The sequence below is a fragment of the Nannobrachium achirus genome, assembly GCF_963921795.1.
Source record: "Nannobrachium achirus genome assembly, chromosome: 12".
NCBI lineage: Eukaryota > Metazoa > Chordata > Actinopteri > Myctophiformes > Myctophidae > Nannobrachium > Nannobrachium achirus.
The window spans coordinates 31,420,151-31,440,508 of record NC_137832.1 but is presented as its reverse complement, the minus strand read 5'-3'; the positions used below and the strand labels follow the sequence as shown (position 1 = coordinate 31,440,508).

The following is a 20,358-nucleotide window of genomic DNA, read 5'->3' as shown; positions in this document are numbered from 1 at the left end:
CAGAGTGAGTGAGTGAGTGGATGGGTGGGCGACAGGGACAAGCTCCCTGTGATGAACACACTGTGCTGTATTTTCATTGTCTTAAGTACCAGCTCTTATGCCTTAACTTAAAGGCCTGTCCATACTGTCTCCGACCACCAAACCTTTCGTCTGAGAGTTCCGACTTTTTGACATGCAGCTCTTTTCAGAAGATGCAAGTGGCGTCATTTTGTAGTTGAACCGGACTTTTCCGACAAAATGTTTGGTGGTCAGAGACAGTATGGACAGGCCTTTAAGTTAAGGCATACAAGCTGGTACTTGAGACAATCAAAATGGAGCCCACGGCCACTGTGTGCATGACTGCTTTCGGTTATTGGAATGGAGACTCTTAGTTATTGAAATGAATCCTAGCACTATCAACAACATTAAACATAGAATCTCATTTTGTCTCATTGGTGGGCTGTGGACAGTTCAGAAACCTACCGCTGCAGTTTCTCTGCCTGGAAGGTTTGCATGCTCCAGCCCTCCTCTGAGACACAGAAGTAGACAAAAATGTTGCTCATTAAAACCATGTTTTAATGAGCATTAGGTATAAAACAATCAGATCAGTTTGACCTCAAAGGAATGTTTATTATCAAAATGTTATTCTCCCTTCATCCAGTATAAGTTATCCTTCGAATTACAATAAAGCTAAATTATGTTTTACAACAATTGCCAAAACAAAGGACTGTATAGACATTATCCATTTACATCTGATGCTTTCAAATCATAAGCCATTAATTGTTCATGATTACAGTGGACAGGGTCAGGCAACACAGCACTCTTACCAGGTGGTAGCCAGTGGCTTTCTGGTATTTTTAATTTTAAATTGGATATTCAAATACAAGTTAAAACTACATTTTCATTCGGTTAATTCTTAAAACAAAGTAATTGCATGATGGGGATTGCAGAAGAGGCTTTCAAAATAAAGTTGTAATGGTACAATATTGTGTTACAGATTAAAAGCTCATTTGTGAACTGTATAATGATATGCAATGCATGATATAAACAATCCCTTGTTTTGCTTTAAAAATCAATCATCTGCATCATCAAAGGCCACTCCAGTAGCTTCACGTTTTCTGAAAGAAAACAAAACAAAAGGTCATATCTTGTCCAGATGTTCAAAAATATGACCAAATTACGATGAATATTTATTTATCGTAAATAAATATGAAATCAAATATTTCAAAAAATATGACCAAAAATATGAAAATATGTTCAAAAATATGTTCAAAAATATGACCAAATTACGATGAATATTTATTTATCGTTTATTTGCTTGAAAGTAAAGTTATTACCTCTTAGTTCCAGGGTTGATGAGGCTATCCCCAGGTAGGCGCTTCTTAGAAGTCACATTTGTCCCGGTCTTTTGTGTCCTTGGTTCAAACTCTGTAAGACATTCACTGTTAGCCTGACAGCCACGTCTCACCATATACTGCTTTGAAATGATACATCTACCGTGGCCTACCTCGTCTTTGGTGGTTTTTCATTGGACTGACTTTGGGGGCAGCCACTGGAAAAGGAGCATAGATGTCACAAATAGGCCAAAAAAAAGAATTATAATAAAGTTTTGCCAACCAGTGTCTCGGTTAAAATGTATAAACCCCAGTTTGTAAGCATTAATCCATGGACGGCCTAGAATTATTGAATGCTTTAACCAGTGAAAAATAGCAGATATACAAGCTCACAGCGCGGCACCGAGTGCCGTGCTGCGAGCTTGTAGATCTGCTATTTTTGAAAAAGTCGTGAAAATGTGTGCAAATCTTTGAATATTATGTATTTTCAATGCGAACGTTTGTAACTCAAATTTTGCTTCTGGGTGGTCCCTGGAACTAGATATTTTGAAATGGGGGTCCGTGGCCAAATAAATATAATTTTGGGGGTCCTTCACATGAAAAGGTTTGAGCACCACTGACATAGTAGTCTCTCAAGAACAGACTAACTGAGGTCCAGTTAAGTGAAAAGGACCTTTTCTTTGACAATGGCTGGCCAGATTGCTGACATTGAAACACAGGTTTTTTCCAAAAATCGTAGGATTCAAAAGACACTTATAGAATCGGGTCAAAATTCAAATTTTCACGATTTTTCAAAAATAGCAGATCTACAAGCTCGCAGCACGGCACTCGGTGCCGCGCTGTGAGCTTGTATATCTGCTATTTTTTTATATTTAAAGCATAAAATATTGCGTCATAATGTGTTCAGGCCTAAATGGGTTAACTCTGGGATTGTACAAGTGGAACCATTGGGCTCTCAAGAGTTACAAAACTGTAATGTCAGTTTGGTTCCTAGCACCCGATCCCCAGACCCTAATTTGAGATTCACTGGCGTATAGACTGATGCAACTTATCTGTACACTGTCCGAAGACATTAACTTTTTGGTCAAAAAGTTCAAGTTCATAAATCAAGGGCAAGGACCAAATTACATTATCACGCATATCTCAAACTTATCTTGACAATTATACAGTGATGGCAGAGGGACAGCAGGTATGCCCTCTCCTCAGTGTAAACTTCCTAGATTATCAAGTGTTGGTTTAAAGGGTGATTCTTGCTAAATCAAGATGCACATTGTATCGGGGCCCTTGGAAGTACTAGAATACCTGTGTTGTCCAAGTGATTATTAATGTCATCAGCCATTCTGAACAGCAGCTCCTTCACTTCATCCCTGGCCTCCGAGGCCTCCAACCTGGGCAGATTTAGACTCAAGTCCCCTGAGCTGGAGCCCATGTGGAGCTCTGCACCGGTGTCTTCTACCGAGACAGACAAGCTCTCAGTGCAGCATGCAGACCTGTGGAAAGGTACGAGAGGGGATATTCATATTCTTATTATTTACTGTATACACACTTACACAGACAGGTCACAGGTTGGACTGTTTTGCATTGACCAGAGCTGTGGACATATTCACACCTGTGAGTTCATAGATTAGCATCCGATCGATTATATAATTAATTAACTAGAACTGCACTTTGTTGAGGTGCCAACTTGCTCCCTGTGCACAAGTAGGCCACGTATGGCCTACTTATGTGCCAGCAGAGCGCGCCATGAGGTGCGCTCACCACTGGCATCACCAGGAATGCTGGTCCCTCATTGGCTGCTAATGATGACGTTGCCAGAAATGCTGGTCTCTGATTGGTCTACAGGCTTATACATACACATCTACCTACCTACCAACATACGCAACCGAATGCAGTACTTGCGTGCTCTGCTGGCGCAAGTAACTAGACTGCACTCTGTCGAGGTGCAAACATATATGGCCTACCTGTGCGCCAGCAGAACGTGCAAGTACTGAGAGCAGTGTATGTATGTATTAGTGTACGACCGATATATCGGCCGCCGATTATCGGTAGCCGATATGACCTTATGAAAGTAATAATGAATGAATGGATGGATACTACAGGGGAATGGATAGTTCACTCACTGTCAGGTAGGGGTGTTTTTAAATTGATCCAACTAACCTGAGTTTTAGAAGGTAATCCTCTGTAGATTTCAAGTAAAGCTTCTTCCTCTGAAAACAGAGAATACAGCCATAAGATTGTATAAATACTGTACAGTATGGGCTGTTGTTTAAATATGTAGGCCTATTTCTTATTTTATTGTGTGTGTATAAACAGGGGAGCAAATATATATATAAGGCTTAATATTCTACAATTATTGCTAAAATCCCTGTGGATATCCAGTCATTTGGGCATAGGCAAGAACTTGAAGGGTAAAAATATAGGTCTGATAATGAAGTAAATTTAAAGGCAACATTGAGGTGCCCACCATATTTGGTGCCCACTCGACCTGCATCCGCCTAGCACAGTGGTTCTCAACCAGTTGTTTGGGGACCACTAGTGGGTTCCAGGTGGTACCCAGCTAAATGATGGAGTTGTTAACCAAATGGACCCTTAATATTAGATCTTTAACTCTTCTTGAGAGTTAAATTGAGTTAAATTATTGTTAAAGATCTGCATTACTTTAATTTACAAGAAGTCTACACAATTAGAGAATGCAGAAGAATTAGTTATAGTTTGATCAACGTTTGTCTGTTGTCTCTGCAGGCAATACCACTATACTATCTACCACCTGACCTACAGCATGGAATTGTGGACAAATCTTATCCAACCAACAATAATACAATATTATATAAGTTTTGGGTCTGATCCTCTCAGTGAGAGGCTAGATCTCATCAAATGGTGGTCTGTACTGAATAATGGAACTTGAAATGAAAAGGGTTGAAAACCACTGGCGTATAATTAGCTCACAATAAAATCACATGAGATCCAAGATTCTTCCAGCAACTCACACAATGGCTCAACGTGTCTTCCGTAAAATCGATGCCCCACACAGCAGACGAGTCTGTTATGCTGCAAGCAAAAACGAAACATGTTTTAGTGACAATGAAAACACCACGAATTGTGTTGTTTGTTTTGGCTTTTTTTTGTTCATGTTCCCAAAAAGACATGAACCCATCACATCACTGACTCACCAGAGACGGAATGTTCCAGATTTTCTGCGTGTATAACATAAGAATTTAGACTGGCTCTTCTTGTCTACAACAGCGTAGTGCACGTTTGGTCCTTCCATATTTCGTGCTGTTGTTGGTCGATAGCTAACGATAACTTCCACCCTCTAGTCTAGGCTATGTTTTACACCGTCGTATACAATGTTTAAAGACATGTGACGTATTCACCACAACAATGGTTCCCAAACAGTGGGTCGTGACCTTTATATATTACGGGTCCCAAACGCGTCGTGGACACATTTGTATGCGTCCCTTTATCCCTACATTTTGTTTTTAATAATAATAATAATTATTATTAGGTCTATTATTTCAAAATATAGCCAAAAAAGCAAAATCTTTCATGAATTAAAAACACAATTCAATTCGATTTTTTCTCCAGTAATTTCATGAAGAAATACATGAAAAATCAAAGAAATTCTATGAATTAGAAACTAAATGTTTAAGAAGTATAGTGACAGTGGTATTCTACATTGCAGCATTATTGCTACTTTTACTCAAGTAAAACATTTGAGTAGGCTACTTTTTCCATATATCTATGACTTTTTCCACCACCTAGTTTGGAACGTTTTTATTCTTGAACGCGCCCCCGACGTACGTAACGCAGCGCAGCAGTCACGTCCGTTGTTGAGATTGAGGAAGTCTACCTACGGTGTAATCTGCCGGAGACTGCATCAGCATCACGTGTGAGTTGTACAGTTTGAAGTCAAACGTTTGATCTGAATCTTATAATCATGGCTTGTGGTCATCGACTCACCCCGTGCACGATATAAACCATAAAAAGGCGGTGTCTTATGTTTTATGCGCTGTCTGTGTTGAGATTATTCGCTACCAAACAGATTAGCTAACAGCACAGTTATTAGCCTGCTCTGCTGTGTGTACATTATATACATGCTGTGTAATCTGATACTGTGCACAGTGTGCAGTTACTCTCAGTAATACTGCAATGTAGAAACACTCTGTAACAAAAGGTACAAAAGTAGTGGCATCAAAATGTACTTAAAGTAGACATACCAAAGGTAAAAAGTATCTAGATCATTATGCAGAATTTCACAAGTTTTCAAATGTATAAAAATCCTTAGAAATAGTAGATCTACAAGCTCACAATGCACCATATATGGTGATCCCAGGCATCAAACCCAGGCCCTAACTTGCCAAGGCCCTGCTTGGCTTCACTAATTAAAATCCCTGTCCCAATGTCATCAATAGTAAGGACATATCTGGGAATGCCCATATTTGGTAATGCCCATATATCATTGTTGACTATCATGCAGGGGTCTCCATATATGGGTAACTGGTCCGATATACATCACTGGCTAGATGGCCAAGAATTGGCACGACCTCAAGGTTGCATGTCGCCCAGAGGCGTCTTACTAGTAGTAGCCTACATTTACTCCCATTGATTCTGGATTGGTGCATTGCCCTGGATGGGGACCCAAATAAGGCCTGGATGGGGACCCAAATAAGGCCTGGATGGGGACCCAAATGCATTTGGGTCAGAATCAATTGGGGTAAATTTAGGGTCAAGCTAATTTACCCCCAAGCCCCAATGATTCTGACCAAAATGCATTTGGGTCCCCATCCAGGGCCATGCATTTGGGTCCCCATCCAGAATCAATGGGGGTAAATTTACAATTTTTTTGTCTTAGGAATGCGACAAATACAAAAAATATTATTGAACTCAAGTCTCCATGGTGTGACTAATCAATAGAAAAAAAGTCATTTTGGGGGTGAACTACTCCTTTAAGTCAATTTATTTAGTTACTTTACACCACTGGTTACTCTGTCAATGCTATGGGCGTGTTGAGCTGCAGCACAATGTTATTTCTCTCTCCTTTAGATTCCAGATCTTGTCATAGCAGGCTGTATAACGGTATGCTGAACAGGTGGCGATGTCTTGGAAGTCAAGGACTCGCAGCCTGCAGGTGTTTGACACAGAGCTGAGTGCTGATACCGTGGAGTGGTGCCCTATTCCGCAGTGGCACAACATCCTGACATGTGGAACATATCAACTCCAGAAGAGTCCAGATGGGGTGAGAGAGAGAGCACACTGCACAGTGGGTTTATCAACTGGTCTCACACTGGGGATGAGGTTTTGCCTTGATCATGGTGAAATCGGGGTCCATCTTTGCAAAAGTTTACCTCCCCTCTATTGGTGTGCGCTCCTGTCCTATTAACAATCCTGAAAGGAGTGGACCAGTGGTTTTCAACCAGTGGTCCGGGGACCACCAGTGGTCCTTGAGGGGGGTCCAGATGGTCCCCAGCTAAATGATGGCGAGTTTGTAACCAAATGGACCCTTATAGATTGTTAACTCTTGAGAGTGTAAAATGAAACCAAATGGATCCTTACGGGTACATTTTGGTTTAATTTTTCTCATGGAATTGTGGGGGGAACAAAATGTTATCCAACGATATGGGATTCTAAGTATTAGGTTTGAGAGGCTAAACCTCCTCAAATGGTGGTCTGCGACTCAAATGCTGAATAAATAATGGACCTTGCTACCTCTGGTTTAAGTGATTGAATGACTGTTTATTTGGGGTTTGTGTTTTGATTGACTTCACACTGACACCTGTCCCCCTGCACAATCATAGGCAGTGCAGGAGTCTGCCACTCCCAGCCGAATTGGTCGTTTATACCTGTTTGAATTTCGCCAAGAGGGCTCCCTGACCCCGCCCCTCACTGAACTGCAGCGTGTGGACACTCCTGCTATTTTAGATTTAAAATGGTAAGACTGATGCCGGCAGCCACCATGTTCACCTTGTTATCTGCATTTATGCTTAAGCATTGTTGAATATTGTACCTGTTTCAGGTGTCATGTACCAGTATTAGAGAAGCCATTGTTAGGAATGGCCACCGCAGTTGGCGACATCCAGCTGTACACACTCACAGAGAGTCAGGTGAGAGACTTGGCTTCAGAAGATCTACGTCTATAATTGAAAAAGCTTTTACTTAAATGCATTGTTTTAATTTTTAAAGCCACGATCTGTACGTTTCGTCCCCTACCTGGGATTTGAACCTAGTCTCCCATGTAGGAGACCAAGCAGAGCGAATCCCTCCCTGCTTGGTCCAACCCCAGGGTCTAATGTTGCTATGGAGATCACGTCCACCACTGCATATTAAATTATTGTGTATCATTATTTTATGCTTTAACTATTGAAAAATAGCAGATATACAAGCTCACAGCGCGGCACCGAGTGCCACGCTGCGAGCTTGTAGATCTGCTATTTTTGAAAAATCGTGAAAATTTGAATTTTGACCCGATTCCATAAGTGTCTTTTGAATCGTTCTAAGGTTTTTTGAAAAACCCATGTTTCTATGTCAGCAATGTGGCTAAGCCATTGTCAAAGAATTGAAGAAAAGGTCCTTTTCACTTAACTGGAGCTCAGTTAGGCTGTTCTTGAGACTACTATGTCAGTGGTTCTCAAACATTTCCAAATGATATTTATTTGGCCACGAACCCCCCATTCAACATATTTAGTTCCAGGGACCACCCAGAAGCAGAATTTGAGTTACAAACGTTCGCTTTGAAAAGACACATACCGGTATTCAAAGATTTGCACACATTTTCACGACTTTTTCAAAAATAGCAGATCTACAAGCTTGCAGCGAGGCACTCGGTGCCGCGCTGTGAGCTTGTATGTCTGCTATTTTTCACTGGTTAAAGCATTCAATAATTCTAGGCCTAAATGGCTTAACTAGTTATATGGCATACTCTACCATACAGATTGGTTAGATATAATTGTATTACCGGTCATTTAAATAACCTTTCTAGATTGCAGCTTTAAGATAAGGAATATGCTAAAATGTTGATTGAAGTGCTGGAAAATAGAGTGTGGGTCCTGCTCTTATGGAGTATGTGTCCAGTAGGAAAGCCACTGGGGTCTAAAAGCTCTGAGCAGCCTGCAAGTGGGAGCTGACAGGCTGGCACTCTCACTGGACTGGTCCACTGGCAGGGGGGACAGGTACAGTATGCTACAGACATACCACTTGTACTAATGATAGTGTGACAGCTGTAACATTACTACTGCTTGTAATACTTACTTTGTTTGTCACTAGCTTTTCATCAAAAGCTGTTCCCAAATGAGAAGTGTAAGCAAGATTAAGCGGCGGTCTTTCTTGTGTCCATAGCGGTAATGTGCGGGTGGTGTGCAGTGACTCTGCAGGCTGTGTGAATGTACTCTCCCTGGGTGAAACCAGTTTGACAGCTGTGTCACAGTGGAAGGCCCATGACTTTGAAGCTTGGATCTCTGCATTTTCCTACTGGGACACTCAGCTGATTTACTCTGGTAATATTCCTGTTACAACTGTTATTACCATATCCACTACTATTTTTCATGAATTCTGACATTAATCATCCAGATCTGTCTGGGAAGGAAAGGTTGTTTAAACTCAAGGTGACTTCCTGAGAATTAAAAAAGCAAGAACTTTGTGGAACTGGACTCATGTCGAACAGGAAATCCAAAGTTCTGGTTTGCTAGTACCAAAAAAGGTTCCCCCTTCATAGACATGAGGGGTGAAAGAACTGTTGCTTCTTTTTGGGAAATGGATCTATTCATGGCCATGTTCATTTAAATTATATGAATTACATTTATTGTTGCTGTGTTGTCTATGGAATACACCAGGTGGTGATGACTGTAAACTTAAGGGCTGGGATCTACGGATCGGTCCTGGCACCCCCACTTTTACCAGCAAGAGGTGAGAATCCAGAATCAGTTTTGTCAGCTGTTAACAATGACATGTATAAAGAAAATGACTTTGTATTTTGCAAGCAAGAATGCACTGGCAGTTTCGCACTTTAGAGCTTGGCAAAGTAGTTTCAATTATGAAAACCAAAGGCAGAAATGAATCTTACACATTCTTTTTGTCTTGAAGGCACACAATGGGTGTATGTAGTATACACAGTAATCCTCACCGGGAGCACATCCTAGCCACAGGAAGGTAATGATTACTACGTGTTACTGTATACCGTCATCCTCCTTAAATAGAATATAACACAAATGTGAAATTTGTGAATGCACGATAAAGGCACCCTTCTGCTCTACTTCAGAGATATTTTGGGGAATACTGTGTGTGAACTAGGGCATTCACGAATAGTGATTTTTAGTATTCGAATTATTCAACCTCAAAGTATTCGAATATTCGACAGGACTGGCCAAACTGTCAAATATGAAGTAAGCAAGAGGCGAACATTGTGAAAATAGCCGATCTACATGCTCACAACGCCTCGCAACGCGAGGCGTTGTGAGCATGTAGATCTGCTATTTTCACAATATTTATCTGCAGAACAGAGTCACATTAAATGCAATACCTACAATTCCAAGTGCTTGTCAGGGTGGGGATCCCCAGTTCAATTATGTTTATTTTGGGGGTCAAACTATATATTTTTTAAAGAGAAAATAAAAATAAGCGAATATTCGACTTTGGTGAACGTCGAATAGTGACTTTGATATTCGAATATTTGGTGAATGCCCTAGTGTGAACATTTGAGACACTTTAGTTGTTTGTTTTTTCTCTTTCTCCAGCTATGACGAGCAGGTGCTGCTGTGGGATGGCAGGAACATGAGGCAGCCCCTCAGCGAGAGCCCCCTTGGGGGAGGCGTGTGGAGACTAAAGTGGCACCCCACCCATGAACACCTGCTGCTGGCTGCCTGCATGCACAACGACTTCCACATCCTCAACTGCCAGCAGGCGCTAGGTGAAGTGTGAATGTGATGTGTTTCATAAGCCTGTCAAGAGCGCCTTTTCAGGCATGCTAGCAGTGTGAGGCCTCTCTTGTAATGGTGTTCTGTTGTACTTAAGTAATAAGCCCCAAGAGGCCGTGGTTTACAGTGAGTGTTGAAGAGCTAAGGGGTGTTGTTACTTAGGCACAATGCAGAGCTCTTGTCGTTGTGTTGAGTTGTTATTGTGTGAGGCAGTTGACGCACTATTGCTTTTGTAGATCTGCTCGGCAGTCAACAATATAGAGGGTATGATGCATCATATGCCACTCATCTAGACTGAGTGGCAAAAGATAAAGCAGTATGAAGCATTGGAGTTTGGAAGCACTCCTCACTCCTACTGACGGGTACAATGATGTCACGCGCGTAACCTCTATAAGATTAGATTAATTTAGTTTAGATTTACTGTACCTCCCAGGTAAGGAAGTAAATAAGTATTAAAAGGGGTTAAAGGGGTCATTTCTGGGTTAATTATCACTGTTGTTTTTTATTTGCTTGATTCAATTGGCTATTTAAATATTTTATATTGTTCAGAATCAGATACGCTTCCCCCCCTATAATAAGCACATTTACCTCTCATATTAACTCCCCCCTTTTTATTAGGTCAAATAAACATCAAATATCAAGCAACTTTAAAACTGTCTGGGGTGCACAGAAGAGCCAGAGTAGATGTTCAAATGAACCCAGACACAGTACAGTAATGTCATAACACTGCTGATGCGTCACTACTTATATTCCTCTAGAGGGCAGTGAAGGAGCGTGTCCCAGCCTTGCATCCTACATTCTGCACAACTCCCTGGCATATGGAGCCGACTGGTCCCAGGTCACCCTGGACGAGCCTGCTCCTCTCTGCTTCCCGCAGACAACAGAGACCAGGAAAAGCCCTGTGGAGACCGGTGGCAGAGGACACTTGCGGATCCAATATGAATCCCCCACTGCCAGCTTTGACACATCACTGGAAGACGACGAAGGCCGCTACATCCCAGAGACCGTAATGCCGACCCCTTCCACCACTTCCAGCTCTGCTGCTGTTCCACCCCTCAATACCGCAGCGGATGGAACCTCCTTGTCCTGTTTGCTTGCCACTTGTTCTTTTTATGACCATATGCTGCATGTATGGCGCTGGGACTGTGCTCCTGAGAAGGCCTTTGGCTTCCCCCAGGCTCAGGGGGGGAGCGAGTCAGAAGACCAAGCAGGTGACTCGGTAGGAGCTCTAAGTTGACACTATCAGAAACCTGAAGTAAAATGGCTTGTCATTCATAGCCTCTTGGATATAAAGATGGTTGACATTCATGACAAAGGGTTTGCCATTAGTCCTCCTAAACTGAAACAACCTACAGTACAATTCACAAGCGCTATTATATGCAATATAAATCTAGTTTTTCTGAACCTTGTATATATTATGCATACCCTGTTCACCTTTTATGATCAGTGGGCATTTACGGAAGCAGTCTTCCCTTTATTATATAGCTTGTTGCTATTACAGCTACTTCTATCAGTCCGGAATTCATAATCTGATTCTGCAAGAACTAAAACAATTATATTATATACACCAGTATACATCTTATATATATTATACCAGCACCAATTCTGACATATCAAGATTTTCAGCACTTACTGGCCATGTGTGAATGGGATATCCAATGTGTTCCAATTTGGAGCTTGTTGAATCCCTACCCTGTGTTCATGCTGCTGGCATTACGCCTTCCTTATAATTAAACTCGTGTAATTTCTTACATGTGGAACAAACCTTTATTTTGTCATATTACCATATGTCACCAAAAAGTAAAAAACTTTTCTAAATGGTAATTCGTTTTTTATATTTTATAAAGGACATCAAAACCACATTGCATTTGTCTGTCATTAGGCTACCATACTTTTATGATTAATACATTTACATTGGTGTGTGCCAGTTTGATGATGGGCATCTAATTAATACAATACAATCATGATACTGTTTAGTTTACTAAAGGTGTGTTTGTTAAATCAACTGGCATCGCTTGCAACCAAATCTCCCAGCTGTGAATTGACACCTCTTGATAGTTTTGATTTAAGGTAAACAGGGCAACTTCAAATTCTGTAACGTTAGGAATTCATATATTGATCAGAGACAATTTGACCCCTGGCAGTTGCTGAAAACAAATCCATGTCATTCAGCCACATTTTTTAATCTGTACAGTGACCTGTGACAGTTTAACACACCTGACATCATAATTTATATCTAAGAAAGTGGCTTCAGAAAGATGGTATCATATCAGGATTTACATCTACTAAAGTGGCTTCAGATGGTATCCAGCCTATGATGTTTAAGTCCATAGCTGCCTTGCCAAAGTTTTTAATTTCTAGCGCACATAGTTCTTGGGATATAACTTGAATAGCTTTCCTTCCTGAGTGGGCTCGTATCCATACTTTGTCAGCTGATCAAAGTTTAAAGTTCCCTCTTCAAAGTCTTTCTTGATCTGAGGTGCTACGGCCTCATTGAACAGACCTTCCGCAGTGAGTGGTTGTTCCGTTCCCGTGGGGGCGCGATATGACACATAAGGCTTGAGCTTGAATCCCTCCAAATTTGGCACCACAAACTGAGGGATCATTTCTTGTACGGCTACAAACTTTCGACTGGAGGTCCTCATTCCTGTGATCCTTGCTGTTCTGCCTCTATTGTTCATATACCGTGGACCTCGCTTGCTGGTCCACTCGGCCATTCGGTCTGCCCCTCGGACCAGACCCCTCGCAAGTGTGGACAGCACACCCATGACTCCAGAAGATCTGTGAATATGGAATGAAAATTATGAAACATACTGTAGAAATACTGACGTCACGGTACTGATGTCATAGACGGGCCTGGACTCCATATTTGGGCATGGCTCAAACATAATACTCCATATATAGGCAATGGGCAGACACTTGTGACAAGACAGATACAGAAAACTCCATTAGCTAGATAGCTTTCGTGTAGTGTACTATCATCATCCTTGATGATTGGGTGGCGACATTTTGTTTCACAATATTTAGAACATGATAAAAAGGAACACAATCAGACGGATATTGCACAATCGGATGGCTGGGCATAGATTCCCAATCCCCATTTGCATCACGACATGATGAACATTGGGATTTCACTGTCGCAAACACTGCTGCTACTGGAGCTAACATCTTTACAGATTACAGAATCATCTACCAGACTGATATACTGTACATTATAAATATAATATTGCAATGTTAGCTTGATTGCATAACGACTGAAACGCTAGCAGATTAATGAAGACTGTGTATATTATAACCACGTTGTTATAGCTAGCATCGCAAACTGCTAACATTTCACAACAAAACTAGCAGGTTTGTTTACTTTAAGATTTTTTAAGTTATTTAAAAACGTATATAACGCATGCCCCCACCACTTTGTTGACTATGTTATATGTTTTTAAATCATTTCAATGTGATAATGATTCTTCAACAATAGCTTATTGTAGTGTAAAATCATCTCACCTTGAACACGTCTGGACAGCAACAGAGCAGCTGCTGTGTTACAAGAACCCGACTCAGCAAAGAAACGCTTCGTGATTGGCTAAACTGTACTGGCGTTAACCAATCGCGGGTCGACATAGTGCGGGCACTAGTAAGTGAACGTCCAGATTGACGGTCAACAAGGCATGTTTACACATCAACTTTGACACAAAAACAGCTACTCTAGCAAAGTGCTTTTTACAAGGACGCCAGCCAGTAAGTCGTTTCTATTTGTTTCTGTTTGCGCTCTACCCTGCTGTCGTCTCTTACTTGTTTATTCGACCGATTGCTTTTCAACAAAGTGAATGTGAATGCCCAAATCTGCATAACGGAGCTCTTGCTACTTCTGTTTTCAAGTGAAGCATAGGATCTGCAGCGGTCAGGCAGGGGAAAGTCCATTTGACATGATTATAAGCAGAAGTAGAGAAAGTATTCACATTTTGTACTTCAGTAAAAGTATCAATACTGCAATGTATACTAGCTCTGTTAGAAGTAGAAGTTCCCGTATTAAAATATACTTGAGTAAAAGTAGGCTAGTAAATTGTCGGCATCAAAATAGCCTACTTAAAGTAGGCTACTAAAAGTACTCATTGCAGATCTTTTTCACATGTTCAAGTTTCTGGATCGGATATTTTCAAATGGCTGAAATATATATTGACTACGGCTGAAGTGGTTATAGCCTACTGTGTGTTTTGTAATAATACAAATCTACAAAGTATACGTTTATAACACATTTTTCAAATAGCCTAATAGTGGAGTAAAAGTAGACAATGTTTGGATCCGATCATCCGACATATAGTGGAGTAGTAGGCCTATATAGCCTACTAAGTAAAAGTAGGCTACTGGAAATTGGAAACACTCAAGTAAAGTACAAATACCTCAAAATTGTACTACAGTTACAGTAGCCTATCTACTCAAGTAAATGTATGCAGTTACTTTACAACTCTGCTTTACTTTAGGGATATCTTTAATAGTACCACACACTGAACAACAAGTTGATATAGCTTGATAAAACCCAAATAGGTAATTAACCTCCTCGTGTTTGTTTCTCATGAATGAGCATTCCACCATGTTTACAAGACATGTGAGTAGTGAATCAGTGAGTAGTGACTGTCCTTTTGCTGCAGGGCTATCTGGTTACAGTCAGCCAGGGACCAGGGTAAATGCAGCTGGTCTTGTGTGTCCTCGTTTGGTTTAAGTTTGTTGTACAATGTACATTCATGCACTTATTCTTCTATTATTTAACGAAAGACTTTGTTCTATTCATCTTTACAATCTATTTTAGGTAACTTATTTCGCAACAGGAATGCATTTATTTAGAGTTATAGTCAGACTATTTGCTATTGGACATTATAGCCTATACATTCCCACCAGTTTTGTTCTTGTAATGATATGCAATATGGATATTGTTTTATTCATTTCAATGAATTACAGAATTCTGTTGTGTTTTTTGTAAAGGCATGGCAGACAATGATGAGGAGGAGTACTGCAGTATATACCCGGTATGTCTGGTCTCAACAATCTGCCCAGGATTAAACGATAAATAACCTATAATCAAAAAAGATGGATAGTAACTGGCTACATCTAATAAGGGTTACATAATCATACTACATTCATAACGATGTGTCATTGTACTATAATTACATTGTCAAGGAAGCTTGATTGTGAAAACATGGTACCCTTCAACCCCCCCATCCCCCAAGAGGTCAGTAGGACAGTCTGGTGGCCTTTCTCAATCAGACACCTGCTGTCCCAATCACATATCAGAGCCAGGGGTGTCGCACCAAATTCTGGGCCCTGGGTAAGGATTCACTGTGGGCCCCCCATGAATGTTCTTCATAGGGGGAGGGGGTTTAACCCATTTAGACTGGGAATGCATGAAAAATAGCAGATATACAAGCTCACAGCACGGCACCGAGTGCCGTGCTATGAGCTTGTAGATCTGCTATTTTTGAAAAATCATGAAAATGTGTGCAAGTCCTTGAATATTTCAAATCCTTCTAAGGTTTTTCAAAAAACCTGTTTCTATGTCAGTGGTGCTCAAACATTTTCATGTGAAGGACCCCCTAAATGATATGTATTTGGCCACGGACCCCCATCTCAAAATATTGAGTTCCAGGGACACACCAGGAGCAAAATTTGAGTTACAAATGTTCGCTTAAAAATACATATATTCAAAGATTTGCACAATTTTCACGACTTTTCAAAAATAACAGATCTACAAGCTCGCAGCGCGGCACTCGTTGCCGCGCTGTGAGCCCCTCCACCTTGGGCCCTGTTAACTCAGTCCCACCTTTCCCCCCCATGTGACTCCTGATCAGAGCACAAGCACAGATAGAGCCGCTCTGTGAAGCCTCTCCACATTGGCTGAAATGAAAGACTGGGGGAGAGTTCACAGGGGGGTGTTGATTTTCTGTGATTATGGCAGGAGATCATGGGGGGCTGTACGGCCCACACTTGCCAAACAGACATTTCCATTCATTCATATAGTTTCATACGTCAATGAATGGGTCCTCTCGATACTATTGGAATGCGTTTTATTTGCATTGAAAACATTTATTCCATACATTTACTTATAGCGTCAATGTCTGATTTAGCATTAATCCAAAAGTATTTGGATTAGATTCATATTATTGTTGTTATGTAATACTTATTTATAATAGATTTTTAAATGCTGCATGTCCATTGGATGCCTTTGTTTTACACAGTAAAGTCCTCAGTCTTAATTTAACTCTGAAGATATTAACCTATACCTAATGCGACTGACTTCCATTTCCTGATGGTTGTTTGTAACCATGTAAAATGTTTCAGATTCAGAGTTTGGTTCCTTTGGGTACTCAGCTCAAAGCCAGAATGCATCAGTTTGTGGAGGAAAGGACTGAAACAAATATGGTAACAAATTACATTCTTTCTCTTTTTTTACTGAGAAAAACATGGCAAACACAATATTCCAAAATGTAATTAATCAAATCAATATTTCACATTATGGATCTCATTTGAAATAATATATTGCAGTTTTTTTTTTGACTTTCTCATTGGTTTTTGACTATTTGTATGAATCAAAATGCTGTTTGTTTTTGTTTTTCCTCACAGTGGACTGCTGTGCTAATTGGAGCAGGGGCTATGGTCTCTCTTATTGGTGTTATTGTCTTTCTCCTCTACAGAAGATACAAGAGTCAGTATCTTTTTGAGCGGTGGTCACAACAGTTTACAGTTTACAGTTTAGGCATTTAGCAGACGCTTTTAATCCAAAGCGACTTACAATCAGCAGATAACATCACAATAATAAACAACGCTCCTATACGTGGCCGTGTGTGTGGGTCTGTCTGTCTGTTTGTCTGTTTGTCTGTCTGTCTGTCTGTCTCCGGGTATGTAGTCTGCAGTAACCTTTTCTGACCACACATGTTAAGGGAGGGGCGCTGTTGTTCAGGATAGGCCAGGCATAGGCCAGGCACACTCACACACAAACACACACAGGGGGCACACACACACACACACACACACACACACACACACACACACAGGGGGCACACACACACACACACACACACACACACATACACACACACACACACACACACACACACACACACCACCGCTCAGTTCACACGAGTGTGATTTTTTTAATTATTATTATTGAGAGAAAGAGAGAAGCTGTACACTCACTTCCAGCAGCTGTTTCAAAATAACATTTACTGGCTTTAGTTTTCGGTCAGCTGAGGTCAAATGAAGGCTAAGCCCAACAGATGGAATTGATGGACAGCTTCTCTCTTTTGACTTCCCTTTACACCTTCATTTTGTGCTGTTGGGTATGTTTTTATGGAACTTTATCAAGAGAAAATAGAACCAAAAAGAACCATCCTACCAAGTGTAACAAAGAAAAGATGTTTGAATATTTTTCATAAACATTCCTAGTGGGAAGAGTCCGAACCATGGCAATGGCTCATACAATGTTCTACCACTTCAGAAAAAAACATGGAATGGAACCACTTACTTAACATTATCTGTTTCTTACTACTGAACCCAAACAAACTGGTTCAAAGCTGTTAAAGCCTGAAGCCATAATTGTTGTGTGTGAATGAAATGTTATTGTGACCAATGTATGATATAGTATGTTAATACAATCTAATATAACTAACACTACGGTGGTCTACCTACTCTTCTATTGAAACATTTATATAGGTATCCTCTTGTTGTGTAGTTTAACTAGAATGCAATATATCTTCCACCCAAAGAGGCTTCCTGTATTAGCATTTAACATTTCAGCGCTTGCGCAGGGGACCCGGGTTCTTCATCTGGGGAGGACATGAAAGTTATGGATTAGCAAGTCATGCTATTCAAAAGAATAATTTGGCTCATCCTGTTGTCACAACTCGCAATAGTACACAACACATAATCAAAGAAGAATCTGCTATCCAATGAAAGTTTAAGTGTCCAGTGCCAAAATTAGCTGATCTACAAGCTCACAAGGTGTTGCATTGCATAAATTATACACCGTTGTACAGTATAAATGTTGTAGAGTATAAATTAGGTATTAGGTAAGACACAAACTCAATCATGACAACATGTTGTTCTTGTTGTATTTCAGAGGGTCAGGCTGACACGCCACACTATCGTTTCAGGAAGAGAGACAAAGTGATGTTCTATGGGAGGAAGATCATGAGAAAGGTGGCCTCTCCTCACACTGCACATAATTCCTAATTTCAATATTTATTTGATATATACTGTATGTATATATATATACACACACACACACACACACACACACACACACACACACACACACACACACACACACAGTTTATATGTATTTACTTTTATCTGTGTGTGTATGTTGTCAGGTACCTGTGTGTATTGGATTGTTTAAATAATATGGTGCCAATATGGTGTGCCTAGTATGACGTTCTTAAGGAAATTGCTTTGTGTTGTTGTTGCACACAACCTAACATTAAACGATTAACACTTTACTATCAACATATTACATAGACAAGTAAAGTCTCCTCTGGACATTGCTGAACATTAGTGGAATGAACACCAGTAATACTCCCTAATCGGGAGATAAGCGACCGCCAGGTCACATGTAAAAATCGGCCTGATGGTGGCGCTAAATGGGACAGATCCATGTTGATGACATGGCTGTAGACATACTGTGTACCGATGTGCGTGATTTTAGGGCAAAATTTGTAGGAGCAGTGTCCAAAAATGTGTTTTGCAAGAATCGGCCTCATGGTGGCACTAGAAGAGGGGCATGTGAGAAATGAGGGGTGGAGGTTGTGGTTTTGCAGCCAAGAGTGTGTGTGTGCAAAGGTTTGGCATGGATAGGGGCAAGGGTGGCAGAGATATGAGTAGGGCAAACGTGTGACGTGAATGACATACAGTATTTTCTGATTCTGATCTGTGAATTGTTTAATTTGTGTTATGCCAAAAACACAATAATGACTCATTCATAGACTATGTTAGGACTGCAACCATCGACCATAACATCTTTCTTAGTGATTATTAAATTATTTTATCTATTAATCAAATAATCTTGAAGCACATTTTATTAAATAATTCTTCTTTTGTATAATTATTTTGTACATATCAACGAATCATTATGAAATATTTAAATATATTATATGTGAACACATTTTCACTTTTTTTCCTGCAGGTTCAGACCCTGTCATCAAACTCGATCTCTGGTCAAAACTCAAACTCAGCTTCTCGGCAGCGTGTGAGGAAGAGAACTAAAGTCATGTCTATAGCTCATAAGTAAGTCACTACTCTGTAAAGGCCATTCCATGGGAAATGTAAACCAATCATTTCGTTTTTTGGTTGTTTGTCTGGTTGTTTGCACACATTTCTTTATATGGCAGGGACAAGCCGTGTGTGTGTGTGTGTGTGTGTGTGTGTGTGTGTGTGTGTGTGTGTGTGTGTGTGTGTGTGTGTGTGTGTGTGTGTGTGTGTGTGTGTGTGTGTGTGTGTGTGTGTGTGTGTGTGTGTGTGTGTGTGTGTGTGTGTAGTGACTAGTTTGTGTGGCTAATTTCTGCTTCTTGCCATTAGGCCAAGGAAGTAAATCCTTAAATATGTATCTTTTATATGAATGCATAATCAAAGATCATCCTCCTCCTGTCATCTCTCCACATCATCATTGTGTGTGTGTGTGTGTGTGTGTGTGTGTGTGTGTGTGTGTGTGCGTGTGCGTGTGTGTCTTAGGATCTTACGTATCCGCAGGGAGCCAACCACTCTTCAGCCCAAGGAGCCTCCTCCCTGCCTTCTAGAAGCTGACCTGACTGAGTTTGATGTCCAGAACTCTCACCTGCCCTCTGAGGTGCTCTACATGCTGAAAAATGTCAGGTAAGATAACTTTAGATTATAAAGCATTTACTACTGCTATAAGGGACAAGTCCATTAGCCTTCTGTATATATATATATACAGTATATATATATTTTTTGTAGATACTGTAGTAACACAACTGAGGCTAATTAAGAACATTTAATTGGTATCGTCCCCCCATAAACACATTTGTACTCAAAAGGACCACAATGGAAAAAACTCTCGGGCCCTATCTTCCGCCTGGTGCAAAGCAACGTGGGCGCATTGCAACTGTCATGGCTATTTTCCAACTAAAAATAGCAAT

At 40.6% G+C, this 20,358-nt stretch overlaps 4 protein-coding genes across 7 annotated transcripts in view; 2 read left to right on the top strand and 2 right to left on the bottom strand.

The window, feature by feature from the left end:
• Positions 1-743: 743 nt before the first annotated feature.
• Positions 744-4,611, bottom strand: paxx (PAXX non-homologous end joining factor). The gene is made up of 7 exons (XM_080739027.1): positions 4,484-4,611; positions 4,301-4,361; positions 3,471-3,520; positions 2,616-2,803; positions 1,487-1,531; positions 1,317-1,407; positions 744-1,097 (listed from the first exon to the last, which is right to left on the bottom strand). Exons 1-7 carry the CDS (start codon positions 4,579-4,581, stop codon positions 1,052-1,054), a joined length of 579 nt encoding a protein of 192 aa, XP_080595153.1. The 5' UTR covers positions 4,582-4,611; the 3' UTR covers positions 744-1,051.
• A 552-nt stretch (positions 4,612-5,163) lies between these two features.
• On the top strand, positions 5,164-12,079 carry dph7 (diphthamide biosynthesis 7). 2 transcript variants are annotated; one of them, XM_080739417.1, is made up of 10 exons: positions 5,164-5,202; positions 6,357-6,549; positions 7,109-7,242; positions 7,327-7,414; positions 8,385-8,479; positions 8,646-8,803; positions 9,140-9,212; positions 9,390-9,455; positions 10,040-10,212; positions 10,978-12,079. In XM_080739417.1, the coding sequence occupies exons 2-10, from the start codon at positions 6,409-6,411 to the stop codon at positions 11,454-11,456; spliced, it is 1,407 nt and encodes a 468-aa protein (XP_080595543.1). In that variant the 5' UTR covers positions 5,164-5,202; positions 6,357-6,408; the 3' UTR covers positions 11,457-12,079. The 2 variants fall into 2 exon arrangements, with proteins under 2 accessions (XP_080595543.1, XP_080595544.1); XM_080739418.1 differs by lacking the exon at positions 9,390-9,455.
• Positions 12,080-12,221: 142 nt separating this feature from the next.
• On the bottom strand, positions 12,222-13,838 carry mrpl41 (mitochondrial ribosomal protein L41). Its single transcript, XM_080739419.1, has 2 exons — positions 13,721-13,838; positions 12,222-13,000 (listed from the first exon to the last, which is right to left on the bottom strand). Exon 2 carries the CDS (start codon positions 12,985-12,987, stop codon positions 12,577-12,579), a length of 411 nt encoding a protein of 136 aa, XP_080595545.1. The 5' UTR covers positions 12,988-13,000; positions 13,721-13,838; the 3' UTR covers positions 12,222-12,576.
• The window catches only part of pnpla7b (patatin-like phospholipase domain containing 7b), a 50,157-nt gene continuing 43,254 nt past the window's right edge, over positions 13,456-20,358 (top strand). For 2 of the 3 annotated variants that reach the window (XM_080739416.1, XM_080739414.1), the window contains exons 1-7: positions 13,884-13,954; positions 15,197-15,240; positions 16,550-16,630; positions 16,832-16,913; positions 18,327-18,406; positions 19,389-19,489; positions 19,934-20,074. In XM_080739416.1, the coding sequence (XP_080595542.1) occupies positions 15,199-15,240; positions 16,550-16,630; positions 16,832-16,913; positions 18,327-18,406; positions 19,389-19,489; positions 19,934-20,074 (527 nt within the window). In that variant the 5' untranslated portion in view covers positions 13,884-13,954; positions 15,197-15,198. Of the gene's footprint in view, positions 13,571-13,883; positions 13,955-15,196; positions 15,241-16,549; positions 16,631-16,831; positions 16,914-18,326; positions 18,407-19,388; positions 19,490-19,933; positions 20,075-20,358 lie in introns of those variants that run through there. The other variant, XM_080739415.1, reaches the window with a different exon arrangement.